Genomic DNA, 23,683 nt, shown 5'->3' on the forward strand with positions numbered 1-23,683 from the left:
TCTCTCGCTGCTATATGTGCTCTCCCTCTGCTCTCACTCTTTGTTGGTTCCTTGTCTTTGCTGTCTTCCCATGCTGTGGTCTATGTTCCTCGTCTCTCCCTGGCTCCTCGTGTTTGGTTTTCCCCAGATGTCTCCTCAGTTCTGGTTTGCTTTTCATTATTAGTTGGATTTTTGGATTCCTGCCTTTGTTTACTGTTTTTGCCCCATTAAAACTCCCAGAAATCTCCTCAGCCTCTCTGACTCTGCGTTTGGGTCCTCATACCTCAACTAACCCTGACACTCTGGCCTTTACAAAAGAGGCAAGAATACCAGGTTTAGTACTGTTTGCAGTTGGCCACAATCATAAAGGGCTCACAAAAAATGGAATGAGGATTCCAGATGAGATGAGAAAAAAAAAACACTGTAATATCACCAAGAACACACCATCCAGCAGCATCACGCTTCTGAACACTGTTGTTTAGTTATTTGATTGTATATGTGTTTGCCAGTGAACTTCCATTAAACACAAAATAAAGTCCACATCAGTAGATTTATTTGACTAAACTAACTAAATATTTAAGTATAAGTTCATCCCCTCCCATCAAAGCTGAACCTAATCTTAACAATGGTAGCAGGAAAACCTAAATCTAAGGTGAATAGATTTAATAAAACTCTGAACTAATATAATTTCCAGCACTGATTGTAAAAATGGCATTGCACCATCCCTCCAGTACTATACTCTTGGAGAAACTGCTCAAAGTTAATGGACTAAAAGATAGACATTTCTAGAACAAAGTCTTTTAGAAGCAAAAAAAAAAAGCCTTGGGACTGTTGCTAAAGGATAAACCTCCAGCAAAAACAATTAATCTTTACTTTAGCCATTCCCACAATAGAATCAATTATTTTCTATACTAATTATATGTTGCAGAGCAAATTTAAATGTTTATTAAATAGTCTCCCAGGGATGAAAAGATTTGGCAAAGAGTAATGGGTAAAAATGCATTTTGTTAAACAGATACAGTACAGTCAAATTCTATGAGACTGGAGTTAAAGGTCATTACAACATGCTCACAGACTTGGCAGAGGATTTAGCTGTCAGTAAAGCGTGGCCAGCCAGGCTGACTGACGCCACATACACAGTGTAAGTCTGGAGAGGAGCAGGTAGGTCAACTTCAAAGGCCGGACCAGGGCAGTAGTAACAGGGTCAGTAAAAATAACTTAAACAGGTAACTGCATTTGTGACACAAAAGCTTTTTTTTTTTCTTAATAAGAAAAACTCTCAAAGCAATCAGTTGAATCCACCTCATCCTGAACACAAATGAGTATAGGACATTATTGAAACATCACTCCATACTATTGTTCATTCTGGTGCAAGTGTGATTTTCTGCGCTGTGATTGGTCCAGTCTGTATAAGACCAGAGAGTTTGAGTGGCTCTCTGTAAGTCAGTCAGGCCAGTGACAATATGGGAATATTTTCATTTTAATTATTGTAAACCAACGTCATCTAATAATCCCACAGGTTAAGGGGTTCTTAAATCCTTTAATCCCACCAATATCTTACAAAATATCCCAACATATACCTATACAGCTGAGTGATAATGAAATATATCTTAAAGCTCTATGACCACCAGTCCAGGAGATGATCAGGGATTTGTTGCCTAGCAGCCTACTGAAGCACAGACAGAGACAAAGGCTGTTTAACAACCGGATAAGAGCAGTAACTCATACAAGACACTGGATTAGTAGAGATACAGGTACTATTCATAATATGATGAAATATACAGGTATTTTTCTCACTGTATATTCCCTTAAATATGTGTTATCTTTAATGTGCTTAACATGGACCACCATTATAAAAACAAATATCAAGCATAAGCAGCCAGTCACATCTAGACCAATCTTAAAAGCTTTTTTGCCTTATTATTCTTCAAGTGTATCTCTATAAAATAAATTTTGTTAGGACATTAGTTGCGACAAGGTACATCTCCTAAGAGACAGTTTCTGCATAACACTTAGGTTTAACCAAAGGAATTTCCTCAAAGGACCCTCTCTCAGTCTCTTTTTTCCTGAGTGTTGCTGTCAACCTTGTTCAATGTCATTTTCTACGAGTCTTTTGCGAATGCAAAGCCTCGTGTCTGCGAAACAAAAAAAAGTTGTGCAGCTAATTAAAGAATTTTTTTAAAGATCAAGTGAAGCACTTTAGAGGCTATAAACCTTAAAAACAGGTCTTGATTGTAGCCTAGGTTGCCTTTACTTGACTGCTGTAAAGATATTAAATAGACTGTCCTTGTATTCACTCAGTGACACGGGGTATAACTTCACTGTGTAACCTTGAGTCAGTGCCTGCTTGTTCAATAAATCACAGTAAACTGGAGTCCCTGTAATTGAGCCACAGACTAAAATATCTCATAAAGGTTGGAAAAAGACAGACAATAAATGAGTAAATAACAACACTATATTATTCAACTTTTTAGGCAAATATTTTACCCACTGCTCGGGTTTGATTAATCTTTGCCCTGATAGCAAAGAGACATTTTAGGATGGTTAAACTACATAATTCAATGTTTTTAGGGGCATTTAATAAAGAAGCACAAAAAATACATATAAATAATTGTGATAATAAAAATAAAAAAACTAACAGTTTGCAATGTTTTCATTAATAAAATGAAGTGTGATGCATACACATGTATTCAGCCCCCTAGCATGAGTTCCATGAAGAAAACAGTATCTCAGCCAAAGTTTCCTAATTTGGTCCTAATTTGGTGAATGGCTGTCCAACTTAAGGTTGAACCTTATATGGATCTTATTTTATTTTTTTGATGGCATCTTTTTCATATTTCTTAAATAAAACCAAATTTGTGAAAAAAAAAGACATAGCTTTCTCATGCAGATTCTTCCACTGGTTTTCATGGTACGGTTTCGACATTAAAGATCTCTTTTTAGGCCCAACTACTGTAGAACAGATGTTTGCATTAGACTGCAAAAATTTAACTATATTTAGTAAATCAGTAAACCCCTTAAGTTTGCACTGAATTCTATGAAAGGGTATCAGAAATTTACAAAATGAATAATTTTCCTTCCAATTTACAATCAGGCTGTACTTCATGTTGGTTAATAGCATTAAATCCTAAATCATAAATTTAATTTTGATATGATACCATGAGAAAATTAAAACTTTCAAAGAAAATGAATTGACACACACGAACTATTAGTTACCGAATTATTGCCAACCCTCCCATGCTTTGAGTGTAAGTTAAACGATTGCCAGAAAAATAAGTGCAGACAGAGAACAGTCCCACTTCTGCTGTGTTTAGCTAATTTTGGCATTAGATGTAGAGGTAACGGAGAAGTCTTGTGGCGATGTCTGTGGTGTAATCTACAAGCTGACATGCTTGATGGAGTGTGGCATTCACACATCCCCAACTCGGCTGGGAGAAGAGCACACTGACAGATGGATGGGGGAGGTCCTGGTGGGTGAAATCTAAATTTGTTGGCCCGTGTGGATAATGGACTCAGAGGGGTGGATTATTGCAAAATACGCCTAGTTTCTCAACTGTGGAGAAGACAGATTTTTCTATTCTTAGATATAAAGCATGCAACTCTGGAAATGTTAGCTGGTTCATATGTGTTATTAATCCCTATTATAAAGCTCCATAAGGCCCTGCAGGGTTTTATTTATTAAAATCACTGCAATACCATCCTTAAAACCCTAAAGTACTGAGAAACCCATTAAAGAAGTAAAGTATTTGAAATGGTAAATTGCAAAAGTATTCCAGAACCCTCAATATTTATCACATATTTTTTTAATGTTAAAACCACAAATACAATGTATTGGCTGATTAATGTCAGTAAACAACAATACAATGCTTAATCATTAACTGGAAAGAAATTTGTGTGGTTTTCAACAACAAAAAAGAAAACACTTGAAACGTGCAACACCTCTTTGTGATAAGCTACCTTTACTTGGATAAAATAAAAAAAAAATATCCTCATCATTTGCATTTTAAGTAATTTGATAAGAAATTACTACCATCTGTGTCAGTAAAACATCTGCTTCAGATCATACTAAGCACATCATCTCTACTGTGGGTAACGGGGAAGGTAGCATCATGCATGATATTATTATTAGCTAGTGAGAGTTGGTAGGAAGATACATGGAGCCCAAATATACAGACAGCAAATAGGTAAAAAACTCCAGAAACCTTAAAACGTGTGGAAATGTTCACTTTCCGGCAGCACAAAGACCAACAGAGCAAAGTATAGAACTAAATTAAACTGAGAAGCATAAGATGGAAAGATGATAAAAAGGGTAAAAAAAAAACTATTAACAGATGTTAAATGTGCCCATCAATCTGATCCATTTTGATAAGAAAATGTAATCCCTAGATACGTAAAGCTGAGATATCCCAAAAAATGCAGCAAAAAGGTGGTTCTATTATCTGTCATTATTTTTCCTGTATTATAAACCCCACTAATATATATATATATATATATATATATATATATATATATATATATATATAATCCATATCCTAACTTTCCTGTATAATCTGTATATAGTTTTGATATTTATTTATTTTAGAACCTCTTACAATTACTTTGTTTATATTTATTTTATTTATAGTCAATACATATCCTGTATAGCACTTCTGGATAGATGCAAACTACATTTTGTTGCGCTGTACATGTGACAGTGTAATGACAATAAAGTTGAATTCCATTCTGTTCTACAGTATGAAGTTTGAATTAGTGCTAAATAAAAATGTGCCAAATGCTGTGGGAGCTCATTTATAAAAAAAAAAGAAAAAAAAAGAACATGCATACTGCAGTTTTACTTTCAACTCCCAGTTATGTGTTATTTTGAGCTGTGCAGTAAAACCCAGCAATATAAATTCAAAAAGCATTCTGTGGTCCTAAAGTGGAAAATAATAAAAGCATGAAGCCAACTAGTGACCTTCCCCAGAGAATAAAGGTCAGAAACAAAACACTTCAGGCGCCATATGGAGGAAGTTATGAAGATGAATATAAACTTTGTCCTGGATTCTCCATGCCTGGAAAGCCTGAAGATCCAACCAACCTTAACAGCTGAAAATCTACATAGATTTGCATACAAATGAAGGCTGGTGTGACTCTGACCTAGTTGGGACCAGAGAGGACGGAAACCTTCCTGACAGGTTCTCCTAGAGCACTGACCAAACATGGGCTGTTTCTACAGTGCAATGAAAGCAAACAGCTAAAGTTACAGTAGCCTACTTTAATTTAAAACTAGCTAAGTTTGAATACAAAAACAAAACAGCATTAAGTACTCTCCTTTCTTCCATTTTTCACAACAGCCCTCTGATTAAATGCACATAAGGACAAAAATAAATAAAATTCTAAACAATTCAAAGCAAGATCTATACTTGAAATCAAACTGAACCAGAATGAATTGGACATTTACAGAAAATACAATTCAGTAAATAATCTTTCAAATCACCTGGGGATTAAAAAAAGGTAAGGGTTGAATGAAAGTGATACGATAACATTTAGTATCCTGAATGTTAATGCTATTGTAAACTTGTTTAACTAACAGAGAGAAAGATGGAGAGACAGTGACTATCTTTTATTTTAAGGTCAAATCCTGAACTCTTGAAACATACAATACCGCCTTAGCTTCCTTTTAAAAAACTAACATTGTTTACCGACAATAGTGAGGTGGGTTCTACTCTGAAACAATGAGGTCAAGTTTTCAAACACGTTTCCATTGAGTTTCAAACATAAAGTTTTATTGTAGATTTAAAACAGTAAGGATGGAAATGAAATGATTGGAGGTACTGGAATGTTTTACTGCATTTATCTGGTGGGATATATTCTAATATAACAGCTGTGATGAAAGTTGACAGCATTAAATCAGGAACAAGGGCTGGCTGGTTCTAATGCATTCATACATTTACCTCTGAATTCAGTATTTGAATATGAAAATGATTTAACACCTAGATTAATCCTATCTGTTCCAAGCATGTAGATAGAAAGATTTAAATATCTATGAAGGGTCTGCTGTTTTTCCTTTTAGCTTAAACAGTTTTTATCTCATCTGAATGAGCCATTTTTACAGCTGCGCAGTGTTTTTCTTTTCCAGAGTTGTTTTTATTCCCCATTGCTGTACAGTCTATTTTTAAATTTTATATTTATTTTATTTTTGTTCCCTTTCATATTTTATAACCTTCTGTGTACCTGTAGGCTTTTATTTCCATTTTCCTTTGCCCAGAAAATAACCTTTGTTAACAACACAAGCAAATTCTGCATTTTAAGCATTTTAAGCATTTACATTATAAATATATATATTTTTTTCAATACTGCAACACGTTCTCTTAGCAGCTGCTCTAATTTTGTGAAATACATATATCTGATTTTCCGTAGATTATATTCAGATTTTTAAGGTTCTCTCTGTAACTTTGTTCCCCATTTCAATAGGGATACACAATTAGCCCATGCATTTGATGCAATCACCCAGCACCTCACGGTAAATGTGTTGTTCTTATTTCTTATTCTTTATTTTTTTCTTTTTATGGCACGATACGAGAAACTTAAAAAAGGTTTAAATATTTTCTCATATTCCTATTTTATTACTTTTTTTTTTTATGTATGTGTAATTTGTTTAGAAACTATTTTTCTTGGTTCACCATTTACATAGAACACCACAACATGTTTGCTCAAGAAAATCTTCTAATCTGATAAATATTTGGTTTTGCTTTCAGTCTACTGGATTGTTGACAGCATAAAGAAAAAAATCTACTGATTCAGAAAGTTGTGTGAAAGCTGTTAAACCAATGAAAAGCATGTTTGCTGAAGAGGGCTTAATCTTTCAGGGCTACAGATTTAGACCATCTTAGCTCAGGCTCAAGAAATTCAGCAGACGATGTCACTCATTCAACTAAACAATGCAACCTTATAGAGGAATAGCTGTTTGATAGAAATTGTGCATGTCTTGTTTTTTAGTAACTGATTTTAAACATATTTTGTTTTGTGTCCACTAACTTGTTTTTTAACACCTAACTGTCACACTAAACAGACTGACTTGGAGGTGTGGTGTCTATATAAAAGGTAAATAAACACATAATATGAACTGCCCTGGAGCCCTTATTTCTAAATGTGACAAAAATCGTACATATTTCAGAATAACAAGCTATGCAAACGTTATTACTGCAACTTTGACTGACTGGAGCAGCAGGGACATAATGAAGTTTGCGAGAGAACAGCTGGAAATATATCCGGGAAATGCAGAACAGTGTATAAAAGTAGCACTGAGATTAAAAGAAGCACATAGGCAGATAGCACAACTCACTTTGACACATTTCTATGCTGCTGACCTTGGTGCTGTCTGGGAAAAAGGTGCATCTTCATAGAAAATTGCCTCAGCATGTGAGAACGGTGGGGATCTTCTAGTTATTGTGCTTGCTTTCTTTGTTTAGTTTTGCAGAGAAAGGTTTTTATATGAAATTGCATCACAATGGAAGCAATTTTACAACATGTCACTGTGAAGGGTTGAACAACAGACCTGTGCACATTTCTACAAACCATTTTAAGGCTGTATTTAATTTGTTAGACCTGGTCACTATATAAAGGCCTACAGTACAATATTGTTTTTCTAAGGAGAGAGCAGGGAAGGAAAGACTTTAACTCCTATAATCTAATTGACTGATCCTCAAATACATCTAGCCTTTAAAAGTGGTACATTCATAAGCCAACAATTGTATACAGAGCCTTATTCTTTTTGCCTACTGTAAAACCTCCTGTATAAAGAAAAATGTTTCATTTATCACTTAAGTCTATGAATCACGATAAGCAAAACTTTTACATGGTTTCTGCAATGCAACATAAGGCTGATCAGTAAATAATGTCTATCACTGAGTCATTAGCCAAAAGATTTTACATCATGTTATGACATATTTTCTAGAACAATTTCAACAACTGTCTTTTGCAAAGTAGCATTGTGTTCAAAAACAAAGAAACTAGAAACAAAACCCTACTTCGTGTCATGATAATGAAAACAAAATGTTTAAGAGAAATTATTGTCCAAATTTGGAAAATTGGCTTTTTTGAGATTTAACAGTTTGCCACAATAACATACAGAGTATTAAAAAAAAAGTGGAAATGTAAAGATTTCATCTCACCACTGCACCCTTTTTCAAAGTGTTGTATATTCCCCAAATAATACAACAATTAGGGAAATATTTATTTTACCCCACACCACAATTAAAAATTCCAAAGAAAAATAAATAATGCTACCGTAACTTACTGAATAATCTATAAACTATTTCCTTGCACATTATGGCTATATACTGTGGGTTTAATTGTTTATGTACAACATTAGGTTTGATGCATGCATATTCTGTCATCACTCTTTACTACTAAATCGGTTACTACAAATGGTGTGATATATAAGGATGTGGCAGTGTATGCCAGCCACCTGATCCAGCAAAGATATCAAAACTAATCTGAAGAAATGGAGAATGTAAAAGTAGTCATGGCTAGAGAAAAATATAGGGTACTAGTTTTACAGAGAGAGTTGGAAAGCTGTTGGAAGATCAAGCATCTTTATGGGTGATATTTCAAATAAATCAACCTGCTAAATTAAACCCACCAAGCCATCTGTATTTATTATAAACAAATAAAACCAGTTATTTAACTATATGATCTTCAGTGCAACTTTTTTCCAAACCAAACTCTCAATGAAAAATTTCAATTAAGGATGCATTAACCAATTAAAGAGCTTTAGTACGAGAAATCTGTTAAATCAAATGACAATGCCGTCCGTCTGTCCATCGACCCTTACAGGACTAAGTGGGAGAAAATGGATGGATGGATGGAGAGGTGTCCAGTCTGCCGCAGGCCAAATGATAATGTCCATTCATAAATAAAAAATAAGAATACTTTTGGCAGATATCCTAAATTTTTTGCATAAAAGTTCACTTGAAGCGACTAAAGAAATAATCGAATAGGAAGAAAAAATATATAATGACCAACATTTCTTAATCAGTCTTTGCATAAGCTACCAGAGGAAGAGAATAATGATAAAAGTTCTCACTGGTTTGTGTTCGGCATGCAATCAAAGACACAGCGTATGAAAATGAACCTCTTTAATGACCTGGGCTCTAATTGATCAAACATCTGTCTGCACAAAGCAGAGCATTGTGTGGCCTTGTGAAACCTGCATATGTCACTTTCCAAAAAGATTGTGATTTTAACAAAAGCAAACTTGGAAGTGGAAATGTGCCGGTCCTCACCCCAACTCATGCATATGGATACACAAATTTAGGAGAGAGGGGGAAACTGGCAACAAAGATGGTTACTGGGGGTAATTTAGGCCAGATTGCATCATAATATTTTTTTTTTCCCGTTTAATTCTATAGAAAATTATATATTTTAGTTTTGTTAAGTGGCTTGAAAAGCATAATTTTCAGCTTGAAACCTATTTTAGAGCAGCACTGCCAAACATCGTATTTTTCCTTTATTATAAGAAAGAAACATGATCCCATCTACATAATCATATGCAACTCACCATGTGTAGACGTTTAAATGAATAATTCAATATAATAACTAATAGCAAAAACCTGATATTCCATAAAATTCCATAAAACACTAACTCATAAAATGTAATGCATAGTTACATTTGATAAGTTACTTTCACTGAGCAGTAACTGAGTACATTAACATTTTTGAAGAGGTAATCACAACTATACAGTAACTAGTTATTTTTTAAATAACTACCACCTCACTAAATAGATGCATGTGTCATAGCATCACCTGAGGAAATCGGTCTTACCTTGCAGATCTTATACAATGAATCCTGCCCATCTCCATCAGATTCTTTAAAGTAGTCATGAGCTGGAAAAGTACGGTGGATGTCACGGGTGATGACGCTTTCCTGTGCAGAATCCTGCAACACAGAGGATTAATATTCCTTAGAAAAAACAAACACAGCTTAGTCTTCCCTTTATAAACTTTGATTTGGTCAGAATTTGTTTGACAAAACTATAGCACATCTTTTTCATCCCTATAAATATGTGCAAACATCATTCCCAACATTTTGCAAACATCATCACCAGTCTCAGTCAAGCAGCCAGTAAACCAACACTGTGCCTTGATTTAATTTGTAGAGATTTCAATTTATGTTTTTGTACTTTTAAGAGTTTTTGAAGATTTCTTTATACTTTTATCCAAAAAAAGAAGTTTATATACACAATTAGAATTATTGGTACCACACCTTTGTTCCCATGCTTATGTAATGAGTTCATAAGCCTCTGATCTATAGGTATCTTAATATAAGAATATCGGTGGATGTGCTTTAAAGGCATACAGTTTACAGCAGGTTCTATCAAATACAGTGCAAGGAAATATTGCCAACATTTTTAAGATAAGTATAAAACCAAAGTCTCTAAACCAAGACAGATGTAGTTTTACTATCATTTAGGAAAAAGTTGTTTTTTTTTTTATCTAAGGTGAGCTAAAAAAAAAAGGTAAAATTTAGTTTCTAGTTCTGTACAATACAATTGTATGACCTTATAAGAGGAGAGGGGCTGAACAATCTAACACTTAATGTCAATGTCACTTCACCATCAATATAGAAAATGTAGCTTTTTATTATAAAATAAGTACTTTTAACTTCTGTTTTGATAATCTGCTGTATGTTAGCTTATTTGATTATAACCACAAAATATAAGGCCAAGGCAAAATTATGCACCTGAAGAATTGATCTGAGCTGTCTATCCCATCCTTTTTTGATTGACTTATATATTATTTTTTAATGTGTTTATTTTCTATGCTTAATGTTCCCTTTTCACAGTGAAGGGTTTAGAGCTGCTGGCACAGCTGTGTGTCTGAACTGAGGAGGTGCTTTTTTCTGTATACTAAGTGTTAAGAGGTAGAAAAGCATTACTGGTAAAGATTTAACGACTAAGTACAACTATGACATTACAGTTACAACAAATAAGAAGGTCAAACTAACTTCCTTAGATACAGCGATGATACCACCCTCTGCACAATGTAGTATAACTTTATTATTCTATTTTGATTTCATATTCTTGCAAAATTCAGGACTTGAAAAAATGAAAGTAATTAGAAAAATATATACATGGCTTTATTTAAAAAAGTTATTCATATACAAAGAGAAAATAACTGTTTGGGGTTGATTTTTTTAAGATATTAAGTTCGTTGAGATAGGAACTTGCTGCTATAAACTTGATTTAGTTTTAAATGTTACAATATTAGAGCTACATACAGGTGAATATCACAGCTTTCTTGTCACAATGCTCTCCGGCTTAGTGCAGAAATTACAAAGGTTTGCTTAATGTGCTCCCCTCAGAACAATTTACTGAAGATTTATTCATTTTCTGTAAAAGAGGAAATTCTCTTCAGCTTTTTACAACATGCCACAGTGACGATGCTTCAGTGGAGAACGGAGCACATCATACTTGTTTCAAACCTAGAGCCTAAGACAAACAGCTACAGTATGGCTCAATCTAACTTGTATTTAATTAACGGATCCATCAAATTTATACCCATTTAATCCAGCTGTATTACCATGGCAACGTCAGCAAAGACCATCAAGAATGTGTTTGACAGTTAAAGTTGTAAACACTTTGATTTAATAAACCATGCATGCCTCTGCTAATTAACAGCCTCATTACTCAAAAAACACCAAAAAAAGAAGAGGACGTCCTCTACGCTACCTAATCCCATCCTTTCCTCTTTCATCCCTCCCTCCTCCCCTCTGCAATTTCTGTCAGCGTGGTCTTTTGTAGTATTCAGTCCCCAGTCTTTTGTTTCTTTTTCTTGCTTATCGGCAGCTTTTTCCACTTCCACTCTTCTCTATTTTCTACTTCATGTCCCACAGTCCCTTCGCTTCAGCCGCTTCATATATTTCCTTTTCAGCTCGTATACTTCCTCTCCTCTTGTTCTAAACGATTGCAGCATTGCCTCTTATTTGTCATGCAGACAGCAAGTAAACCATGCTATCCAAGTTCCCTTTTTTTTTGCAGGCTAACAAGAGAAAGCTCTTCCTAAAGAGTGATAGATGAACTCCTGATGAGATGAAAATACTGCAGAATATGAAATATAACCTATAAGTCTGAGTTAAATAAAACTAAAATACAGTCTCTCTGGTTACATTGCCCACAGTAGATGATCTCAGATAAGAACCCTGCTAACACCGAAGCGATTCTTAGTATTTTTACCCTTTCATTATTTTCTGGTTAAATATCTATTACATAATATATGCAAACTGGATGCTATAACATTTTTTTCCATTTTGTCACCTTATCAGCAATAGCTTCAAGGTATTTAATCAATGTAATGTTCTAGGCCAACACAAAGCGGTGCCTGATTGTGGAAGATACCTAGTTTTTAATATAATCAACAGATAATAATCTGAAAAGTGTTACATACATTAAAAATCCAACCAATAAGCCAATAGTTTTGTAAACCACATTTTGTTCCAATAATACCTGCAGATCCTTTTGTGCAAGTCTATACCAGCTATGCAAAATAAAAGACTGCAATATTTGTCCTTTCCTCTTTGCTAAATAGCTTAAACTTTGATCTAAATCATTCCATTGTAGCTCTTGGCTGCATGTTTTAGGTGACTGTCTTGCTGGAAGGTAAACCTCTACACTGACGCTTTTTACCTGCTGTCTCAAACAGGTACTTTTTTTTTCCTATTTTTGATTTTTATTTCCATTATAACAATATTTTTATAGTTACGGTTTATATTTTTTAATTAATGATCAATCTCATCCTTATAGCATCACAATGACATTTTTGTAGCAGCAATCAGATCAGAATTATAGAGCACCGTTAAAATCAAAATACTTGGAGAGGAGAGAGGATTAAAATTATTATTATTATTATTTATTTATTTATTTTTTGGGGGGGGCGGGGGGCGCTATATAGCAGCTGAAATCATCCCTAAAGAGAAGCATGAATATGGCCATATATGGGGAAAAGGGTGAAGTACTTACATGTGGAGCTTGTACTACAGTAAAGTAGCCAATGAACAGACATTGGTCATAAAAAGTACTACTGAGTGTCTACAGGGGAGGGATTGCCTTCACAGCTTCACGTCTGCTTGTTTCAGGTTTAGTGCAGCTGATCTGCCTTCCCAATAGAACTGGTACAAACAGCTCATTGCCTGGGAGGGTGGGATCTGTGGCAATGCATCTGGCCCTTTTCTAAAGCCCTGTATCATAAACCAGATCTGGCAGACAGCATGTCATGATCCCCTGAGCTTTTTTCACAAGCTCTGCTATGACCAACTTAACTAGGGAATGTTGCATTTCTTTGCACCGTTACTTGTGCTCCATTAATAATTAGTTTGCCAGGTACAGCAAATCAAAGTTATTTTGGATGGCCTTAATCTAATATAATTTTCCTCTGCAATTATATGTCCAATATAGTCGATTGTTGACAAACAATATTGAGCAAAATTAAGATTCACCAATCTCCCCATTCACTCAAAACAGCTTCTCTGTCTCTGTTGGTGAGAAGCATCTCCATAGCATGATGCTGCCCCCAAAAGATGTTTCCCTCTAGGGTTGGGGCGTTTAAGGTTGATGTGCCATGTTACTTTCCCTTCACCAAACGATCTAGAACAAAAGGTAGTCTCATCTCACAAAAGCCATCCATCCCTCCATCCATCTTCTCCCACTTATCCATCAGGGATAGTATCTCAAGCAGGCTATGGATGAAAGGCAGGGGACACACTGGTTAAGTTGCCAGTCTCTCGCATCTGGCAATAGTATTTATTTCAAAACCTTTTGTATTGTTGCCCTCTGTATATGGCTTATGGCAAAATGCAATTTGAACAATGGCCTTTATCTTGCCACTTCTCTGTAACTTTCATGGCTAATAGATGTCCTGTCAAGCGATAGATCCACCTGAGCTGCAGCCATATCATTATATAATCTATCTGTATAATATAATGTGGTTCTGATTCTTACAAAGAGGACGAATGTAGGTGTAGAAACCCACTGTCCTGCTGCGGTGCATCAGCACCAAGCAAGCAGCCACCAGATGAGGCCTCTCTTTCAACACTTGTCGTCTGAGAAGCTGGTGAACTACAGCCTCAAGGTGTCCTAAGGAAACCGCTGCCTCATTAGTTGCATCACTTCATTACAGTGCTACAGCTCAGCTTCAACAAGGTAAATAACAGAATTAATCAATTCTAGTCTTGCATCATATAACCTAACAGCATAAGCTTATCCTAAAATAGGGTTCATGTTTTTTTCACACTTTCTATTCACTGAGAAGTAGAATATTTTAGTTCAACTAATGAAGACAGGGCTACTTGTTCTTCCCAGAGCTACAATAATGGCCATCAAATCCAACCATCCATCCAGACCAATAAACCTAATAAGCAGCCAAGTGACCAGGCTGAGGAACACTGCGGCTGCATAATTCAATATAATTTAATAACATGCCCATAGATTTAATGGGCCAATAAAATATATTATCAAAGAACTATAAGAAATGTCATATAAATGGAACGGTGGATCTCCATCAATAAAATTAACATGATCAAAATTATTCAAAAAATACTGCAAAAAAAATAATAATTCCAACAGATTCCTAAACAAGAGATTCTTTACATCCGTTTGTTCATTTTGTCATTCAGCTAATAAAAAACATGTTTATCTGAAAAATAAATTCATATTGGACAAATACAATTACTTTCTAACAGAGAAACATCAGGTGCAAACCTTAAACAGAGGACTCAGATTTCTGCATTAAAAAACCTACAATGCAGCAATTGAGGTAATCCCTTCCCGCTATCATCGCAGCCCCACCCTCTGTTCAGGAGAGTGGAGGACCTCGTCTATTCAACTAGACCAACGATTCCCTTTAACGTCCCCTCTCTCAGACCCTTAGAAGGGTGTAGGGCATTACAGGCTAACAAAAGAAGCCAAACGACTCCCATTCCACAGGGGTGGAACCGTTCATCTGCTTCATTTTGCATGTTTAAAAACAAAAACAAGGATTTGATGAGCTACCGTCTTAAACCTCGAACTCAACGCTATTCCTGACATTTTGAATTGAAAAAAGCTTTCCTGGATGTGAAGTGAAAAGTCTCCAAACTTGCAAACAAAGTCTAGTGCAGGGGTCGCCAACGCGGTGACCAAGGTGCCCTCAAGGACCACATGGGGGGCCCTCAGAGACTTCTAAATAAAGAACAACCCACCATTGGGCTAAGTTTGAAATTTTATTTTATTCTGTTGCTCTTCTTATTAATAATTTATAGAGATTTCAAAATGACAATGTCTAAATAAACTTAGAAATTAAGCATGTTCTCCCTGTGTATGGAGGGGTTCTCTCCAGGTACTCTGGCTTTTTCCCACAGTCTAAAAAAAGACTGATAGGACTTAGACATATACAACCTTTATTGTCATTTTGTATACATGGTGTATACACAGCTCTCATGACATTTCCATTTCTTAAGGTGCAGCAGTGATCAGATGGATGCATGGATAACCTCTCATCTTTCTCTTGACAATACCCAGTTGATGTCTCTATATGTCCAATATTGCTTTCTCCTCTAGAAACCATCTATGTGATTTATAGTCTGCTCTGACTTTGTGTCTATTAAACATTAAAAAACAGCTACACAAAATTAATGAAAGTAGAAAAGGTTCAATGATAAAAAAAAAAAAATGGAGCTACAATTGGTTTCGGGAGAATCTTTAGCTTGGCAGTGCTCAATGTGCTCATCCCAGAGTTGATGGGAAAATATTCATATTTAATATCATTCAGAGTAACTAGAGCCTTGGAGAAGCTGTAGAAGATAAATGCATAGATTACGAAACTTACAGATTCAATGCAGCTGGTAGAAACAGGCAGAGATATAGATGTGAATCAAAGTATGGCTTAGAAAAATACTCAGCAAAACCCCATTAGTGTCTGCACCAACCAGAGGCGCTTTCACTTTAATATCTAACCCCATCTGACACAAGTAAATTAAACTAAAGACTGAAAGAGTGATCCGGGAGGCAGTTGACAATTGTTTGCTTCTAGACAGGAGTAACAGAAGGACGGCTGATCTGTGGATCTGATAGGAGAGGAGAGGAAGCCCCACAGCGGAACAAAAGACAAGGCTATTCTTAGCTGCAAGTGATCCTCCTAAACCCTAAAAGTGTGGACAATACTGTGAGCATCTAATTTATACAACACCCACCCTAAACACTTAGTTGGATAGATTTTGTTAGGAAGAGGTAGTTAAAAAAAAAAAAAAAAACATTTTGAAAATGGTACATTTTAGATTCTAAAACTGAAATCCTAATCTTACAGTACCTGTCGTTAAAAAAAAAAAAAAAAAAACATTTTGAAAATGGTACATTTTAGATTCTAAAACTGAAATCCTAATCTTACAGTACCTGTCGTTTCCATTTTCAAGGCAGGTGAGTATCACTAAACGGAGTCAAATGAAAAAAAGAGATTTAAAGAAAAGTGGAAGACAGCAGATGAAGAATGATCTATATGTGACCCATGGGAGAATGTTATAAACTGCACTGTACTGTATTTCTGAGTTCTGAATTCTTCTCCAGATATATTCGTTTCTGCTCTATGTTACTAATTGCTGTGGTCAATAAATATTTTAATTTGTGTTTCTTATCAGTTTTTCCCAGTTTAGTTTTCCTCTTTTAAATCATTTTTCTACTTCTCTGCACCACTTTAACAAACAATAAAAAAAACACTTTTTCTTACTTTGTGCTCTGCATATAAAAAAAAAGGAGGTTTACAAAAACCTGTATAAGAGCCAAATACTTCATCATGACCAGTAGTCTTAAACGTTTCTAAATACTAGATATGGCATAAATGTGGACATGGGGTTATTAACACTTAAAGAAATTTGCAAATCTTCTTCAAGTAACCTTCAGCATGCCATAGTGAGCTGTAATGATATAAAACATTTTTAATAACAAAATTGTGGCTAATGAAAATGTTGAGTGGCTAGTAACTTATTAAAATGACTAACCAAAATAGCTGGTGAGCAAAAACGTTTATGTCAAGCCCTGGTAATAGTGGATGACTGTACCCTTGCTATTTAAATCATAAAGTGATATGTTTACGTTAGGCCATCCTACGTGCTTGTCCCCACTTTCACTTACTGGTGGTAAGTTTGACAAAGTGGAAAAATTGCAAATCTTCTATTAGAAAGTAAGCTTGTATGAGTGATGCAAACAGTAAGTTTTAAAAAGAATGTGCACGAGAAAAAATGGGCTTGTGCATGCTCTTGCACACATTTAACAGGCTTTTTTTTTTTTTTTTTTAAGTGGAGAGGGCGGGTCTTCTTAAAATTTCACTAAAATTCTTAACTATACTTTTAAGCTGTATGTTCCACTGCATACGAGTGCTTGATTTAATTCCTTTTGCACATTTCTTGATTTTCAACATTTCTTGATTTTAAGGTAGTGTACTTGAGTAAAACAATAAGCCCTGGGATCCTGTAAACAACTAACCTGTTGCTCACATGCATATAAACATTAAGAAGTCAACCACAAAGAAATAAAATAAAATCACACAAACAAGCAGACATTTTTCACATCAATGAAACGTATCCTGGCATTTAGAGGATTAAAGAGTCACATGAAGCAAAGAAAACAAGCAAAGTCAGGGAGGGAGGCTCACAACACTATACCACCAGGCTGAATAAAACACACTATCAATTTGTGAGTCTGCACTCTAAAACAATGTGTGTACCTGCCAGATTTATCCCTTGATGGCTTTTAAAGTGACTGATTGAAAGTAAAAGCCAAGAATGAAGAGAGACAAATGAAGGCAGATAAACTAAGATAGAGACTGACAGAAAGAGAAGCTGAGAGGCAAAGATAAAAGAGGACAGTGAGATATGTACACAGAGGGGAACAAGAGGTTTCCTCTAATTGTAGCCTGGGGGCTTGTTGGGCAGACAGTCCATTACTCAGATCTCGCCAACAGGTTACCTACTTAACACACGTGTTTAAAAATAAAACAGCTGATGTGTTCAAAGCTGCAAACTCCTCAGCATTTCATTCAAGAAGTCTTTTCTCGAGATCTAACGAGTCAATGTACGAGAGGTACATAAAAAGTGTTTTTCTCTAAGTGTAGTCATTTTAGAGCCCTACCAACAAAGTTGTTCCCAATTTCATATCCTGCCTGATTTAAATCCAAAAAAATTATTAATTTTACTTAACTAACATAAATGAATGATCGTCTTTACTGCTACACTATTGGAAACATTAGAACAAAACATGACACTTCTCTCCTGTTTGGTCATCTTAATAAAAATAAAAACAAATTCATTACTTATTCATTAAAAATGCCACACTTTATAAAAACAAAACATAATTTCATGTACAGGTTTATTTTTGTACATATATCTTGCCCTTCTGAGGCTTTGCGAAGGCAAATCTTTGTTTTGCATGGTCCAATATTCTTTCAAGAACCTAAAAAAATAATGTGCCAGTTTAATAATTGAGAAGCTATTACACTTCCTGAAACATTTCCTCACAAATCTACATGATTTAAGCATTTGTAAAGTACTGTGAAAACTCAGAAACTATAACTAAGTAGCTTAAACACATAGAAGTGGCTCCAAAAGCAAAAAAGCTGGTTTATATGAGGAGCCAGTTATACAGCTGAGAGGGAAAAACTTTCTGTAGAACTGTGGTACATCAGACACCTTCCCCAGGGCAGCAACATGGTGCAGAGGGTGAGGGTCGTCAATGATAATTCTGCCTCCAGTAGACAGAAGATAATGTAAACTGTTGCTGTCATCAGTCCTCAAAGGTTCAGATTCGGATTTCGGGTGTGTTTTAAGGAATAGTCAAAAGGCCAATTGTTGTTTTTGTTAAAAGAATATCCAGGTCATAATTAGCAGATAGCAAGGTCAACTGACTAAGCAGCCACCATGCTGCTTAGCATGGTGCCGTCAGAAACAGTCCTTCATTAAACCATGATGAAAAGCACCAGTTATCAGATTAACATCCAATACATCTTACTACAAACCCTACTTATGTGCTGCTCGACACATCCTATCAAACCTTCTTAGATGAATTTGTAGATCTGCATCGGAGTGAATGAAGCAGTTAACTGGCTCAGAAAATCAGTGTCTCTTTATCAAAGGTAGACATTTAGTTGAGCATATTTTGACCTATTTAAGAAAATGAAAAGGTTTAAATGACGGTTTATGGGATTGCATGAGTTATAACATTGCCTTACATATGAGAGCTTTAACCCAGTGGCGGCTGGCCAATGGAGGACACTAGGGCACCGCCACAACAGCCTAATGACCTTGATTAAGATATAAAAAAACAAGTTAAAATTAAATTATAAAATTTCTATTCTATAATTTATATTTATAAAAAAATATTTCAAAATGCATTGATATATATTTTTTAGATGCGCAAAATAAATATTTAGTCTTTAATGACGAGTAAAGTGCCATTTCATTTTTTGTCAGATTGGTAATGTATTTCCACCCTAGGGAGTAAAAATGTTTGCCCAGTGACTCTTGTTAAAAAGTTGTACATGGGCAGTAGCTCCTCTGCAATATAGGAGAGCTCAGGGCGCACCAAAGCTACGCCCTGAGGTGACAGGAACTGTTGTCACAGTTGTTGTGCGGTTGATTGACGGGCCGAATTGCGGGAGGGAAGCAGACTTACCAAGGGAAGCTGGAGGTGAAATCCTTTGGACCTGATCAGCCGAACATCAAAATTAATCAACAGTCCAAAGACGGATGGAGAGGGTACACTGTGTTTTTCCAGGACCTGGTTTAGCAAGAAGGCTTGGCTAACTGCATGTAGCGAGGCTAACACTTTTCTGCTTTGCCTGTCTCCTTTTTCAAATGTCAGGATCTGACCCAGCATGGATAAAGACAGGTATGATTGATTTTTTTAGAAAAGGCAAAGAAGAATGAACAATCTGAAATTCACACGAAAATAATATAATAAGGTGCACTTTTTCCAGATGTTTGTTAATCTGCATAGTTGCTCTTAAATAAGCACATTCTCAGAAAATAAAGTTTTTATATAAAAAAAAAAAAAAAGCTGAATAATAGCTTCTCCATTATTAAACTGGCAAAAAAAAAAAAAATTTTAGGTTTGTGAAACAATATTGGACCATGCAAAACACAGATTTGCCTTTACAAAGCCTCAGAAGGGCAAGATGTATGTACAAAAATAAACCTGTACATGAAAAAATGTTTTGTTTTTATAAAGTGTGGCATTTTTAATTAATAAATTTTTTTATATTTTTTTTATAAAGATGACAAAACAGTCTAGTTAAAATTTTTAATCATTTGAATAAAATAGATTATCTAATCTACTTGGATCACAATGGTAAAGACATAGAATCACTTTTCTTTAGTTTAGTTTGTTTCTCCTTTTTTGCTGGTCGCTGATTTCGCTACAAAACAAGCAAAATAATAAATCTGTCCTATAAGGTTCAGTAAGTGCTGTGTCTGCGTTCCCAACCTGCCTTTTTGAAATGCAAAGGCAACAAGACAATTAAAATGCCACTGCAGCAATACTAAGACAGACAAATGTGCAATCTGCCAGGCGGGCCAGCTGTCCCACACCACCAACACCACCCACTGCCAACCCTCCAGGGATGCCTACAGAAACTTCCTTGCCTGTAACCAAGGACAGAGGTCTCTGAGGGAGCTAGTTTTTAATTATCACGCCTTGTCCTCTGAATATCACACCATTACATTATCTCACTGCAACCCAGAGAAATGAACAGCAACGAGGAGGCTTTATTGGAGCCACGTTTGTCTGCAAAGAGCTGGTGTCATTATAACGTCGCTGTTGTTGAGTATGCTCGGTCTTGGAGCTGGCTGTGAGTGTTATATCATTTTAATTTCAAATACTTTCAATATGCATTTCAAGATGTCCTGAAATTTTAAAGGGTTCTTTAGACTTTGTATTTTGTCATTTCTAAAATTAACATGATCAGACATGAGGTTAAAGCAGTGGCCGGCTGGTGGAGTTTTCTCCAGGGATGGCTACAAATTCAAAATAGACGTATATCAAAAACCAAAACTTATTACACCATTATATCTCTATGAATGCCAACAACAAAATACATTATAAAAACAAAGCATATAAAAACATATAAAACATATAAAAACAACTCCAATGTATTTAATAAAAGTATTCAGAACTCTTTAAATTTTTCACTCTGTTTCATTGCAGCCATTAGCTAAAATCAAAATGGTTCATTTTATTTCTCATTAATGTACACTCAAAACCCCATCTTGACAGAAAACAAACAAAAATGTAGAAATGTTTTGCAAATGTATTAAAAAAGAAAAACTGAAATATCACATTTTCATAAGTATTTAGAGCCTTTCCTGTGACACCCATATTTAACTCACATACTGTCAATTTCTTCTAATCCTCCATGAGATGGTTCTGCTCCTTCATTGGAGTCCGGCTGTATTTAATTAAATTGATTGGACTTGATTAGGAAAGGCACACACCTGTCTATATAAGACCTTACAGCTCACAGTGCATGTCAGGGCAAACAAGAATCATGGGGTTGATGGAACTGCCTAAGGAGCTTAGAGACAGAATTGTGTTGTGGCAATTGCGACAATTTCTGCAGCACTCAAGGTTCCAAAGAGCACAGTAGCCTCCATAATCCTTAAATGGAAGAGGTTTTGGATGACCAACTCTTCCTAGACCTGGCCGTGCAGCCAGACTGAGCAATCATGGGAGAAGAGCCTGGGAGAACCCAAAGATCATTGGGACTGAGCTCCAGAGATGCAGTATGGAGATGGGAGAAAGTTCTACAGAGTTAACGATCACTGCAGCCCCTCACAGGTCAGAGCTTTGTGGCAGAGTGCCCTGACCGATCCTCTCCTCAGTGCAAGACATGTGCAAGACTGATGAGGGGCGATCAGCCTCCTGCGTCCATCTCCCAATCAGGAATCGTAAGGTCAGGAGAAAATCAAAGGTATTGTAAAATCATAGTCAAACTCGCAGATTTACCAGAACCTCACGCACTGCACATGTAGATGCCATCAGAGCATCGGGTCGGACAGTGTAAGAACATGCATTTTGAGCTGTGAACTTTTAAACCCTGCGGTTTCATCTTACAGTTTAAGCTGTAGCTGAGAAAAACAATTGAAAATATCATACATTGTATGCCCAGCCTAAGAGATAACTTTAGAAGACCTTCAAGACATTCACAGCTAAATAGGAAGGAATTTAACAAAAAAGAAATTGTTTGCTGTGCAATCCAAAAAAGACGAGTCTTTACAGAAAAGTGAAAAGCTGTTGTTGACAGAGAGACATAGAAGTGCACTTTGCCGCTCACCACAACCCGTGCACTGTGGACCTCTAATCCCTACTATGAAACATGGAGATGGAGGCATCATGCTTTAGGGAGGATTCTCCTAGGCAGGGAGTAAAACTAAGGAACACTATTCACCCAGTTTAATCAGGCTTTAACTACTTTGTTAAGGATAGGCAGAGACTCCAGATGTGTAAAACAGGAAGATGCATACCAAAAGATTTCAAGCTGTTTTTAAATTGAGAGCTGGAACTAAAATGTACTGGTTCTGTAAGGATAAATAATGATGCATGCTATACATTTCCGATTTTTACTGAAAAAGGACAACATGAAGTTTTTTTGTTTTCACTTCAGACATATGCACTACTTTGTGCTAGTCTGACACATAAAGAACCCTGAAATCTGTGGTTATAACAGCAAAATGTGATAAACGTAATGTGCTTCCTACGAACTAGTAATGTGGCAACATGCTAAAAATCAAATGTTAAACTAACGGTCGAAATGGAAAGAGCACAGCGTCAAACATTTTAGTACATTCTGTCCTATTTTTTTTGCTTTTAGTGAGAACAAATTTAGTGCAGAAAAAAAAAAAAAAAAAAAGAGATCCGCACACAAAGAGAGGTCAGTGGATAAAGTGCAGCCCCCCTGCAGGTAACTGACATATTCTCTGTGTTTTGGTTTTTAAGGGGGGATAAGAGCTGCAGCTCTGTTTTGAGGATAGATAAATTCTGTGGATGAGGAAAGTAAAACGGAGGGTCAGAGGCATCATGCAGCAGAGAACGTAAGAAAGTTTTTTTTATTGTTTTTCTTTTTAAATTATGGAAATTAAGGTGCCTTCATTACTTTTTTTTTTTTTTTATGGCTGGTTTGAAATGTAAAACTCAACCTAAAGCGAATGTTATCATCGGTTCTCTCTGCTCTAAGCACACAGAAGGAGAGACTAGTCACACAGCCCTTCAAATACTTTTTCACTTTTTGTTTTGTTTGTTTCTGTCAGTTCTTTCTCTAATGGCAAGCAGATTCAAGGCTCCAGGGGAAGACCACAACAGCCCAGAGTAAGTTACTGGACCATCTATGCTTTATAGGTGTCTAACAAAGCTGGGCTGGATATTCAAGTGTGCCTCAGGATAGAGGGACAGAGAGAGGGCAGGTAAGAGGAGCAATGAGAAACACAGAGGAGCCAAGGGGGTAATTTGACTGTCTTCTGGTATTTAATTCAGCCAAAACACCCTGGGAGAGAATTAGATAAGGTGCTTCTGAAACGGATTGCAAAGCTTCACTTCCTCAGGTCTGTAGTACAGCCAGCAATAAAAAAAACAACACATTTGACCTTGATTGTCCATTGTGCAAGGTTGGCCTCAGTTTGATATAGCAAGACTGTTGTTAAACATGTAGCTAA

General features: G+C 35.9%; 1 protein-coding gene across 1 annotated transcript in view; it reads right to left on the reverse strand.

Annotated features, from left to right (window-relative positions):
• Nucleotides 1-23,683, reverse strand: part of rabgap1l (RAB GTPase activating protein 1-like) — a 146,473-nt gene that overhangs the window by 42,056 nt on the left and 80,734 nt on the right. Inside the window, exon 14 of the mRNA XM_015387869.1 lies at nucleotides 9,785-9,898. Within this exon, the coding sequence (XP_015243355.1) occupies nucleotides 9,785-9,898 (114 nt within the window). The remainder of the gene's footprint in view (nucleotides 1-9,784; nucleotides 9,899-23,683) is intronic.

This window comes from Cyprinodon variegatus, unplaced genomic scaffold, assembly GCF_000732505.1.
Source record: "Cyprinodon variegatus isolate N-32 unplaced genomic scaffold, C_variegatus-1.0 Scaffold405, whole genome shotgun sequence".
Taxonomy (NCBI): Eukaryota; Metazoa; Chordata; class Actinopteri; order Cyprinodontiformes; family Cyprinodontidae; genus Cyprinodon; species Cyprinodon variegatus.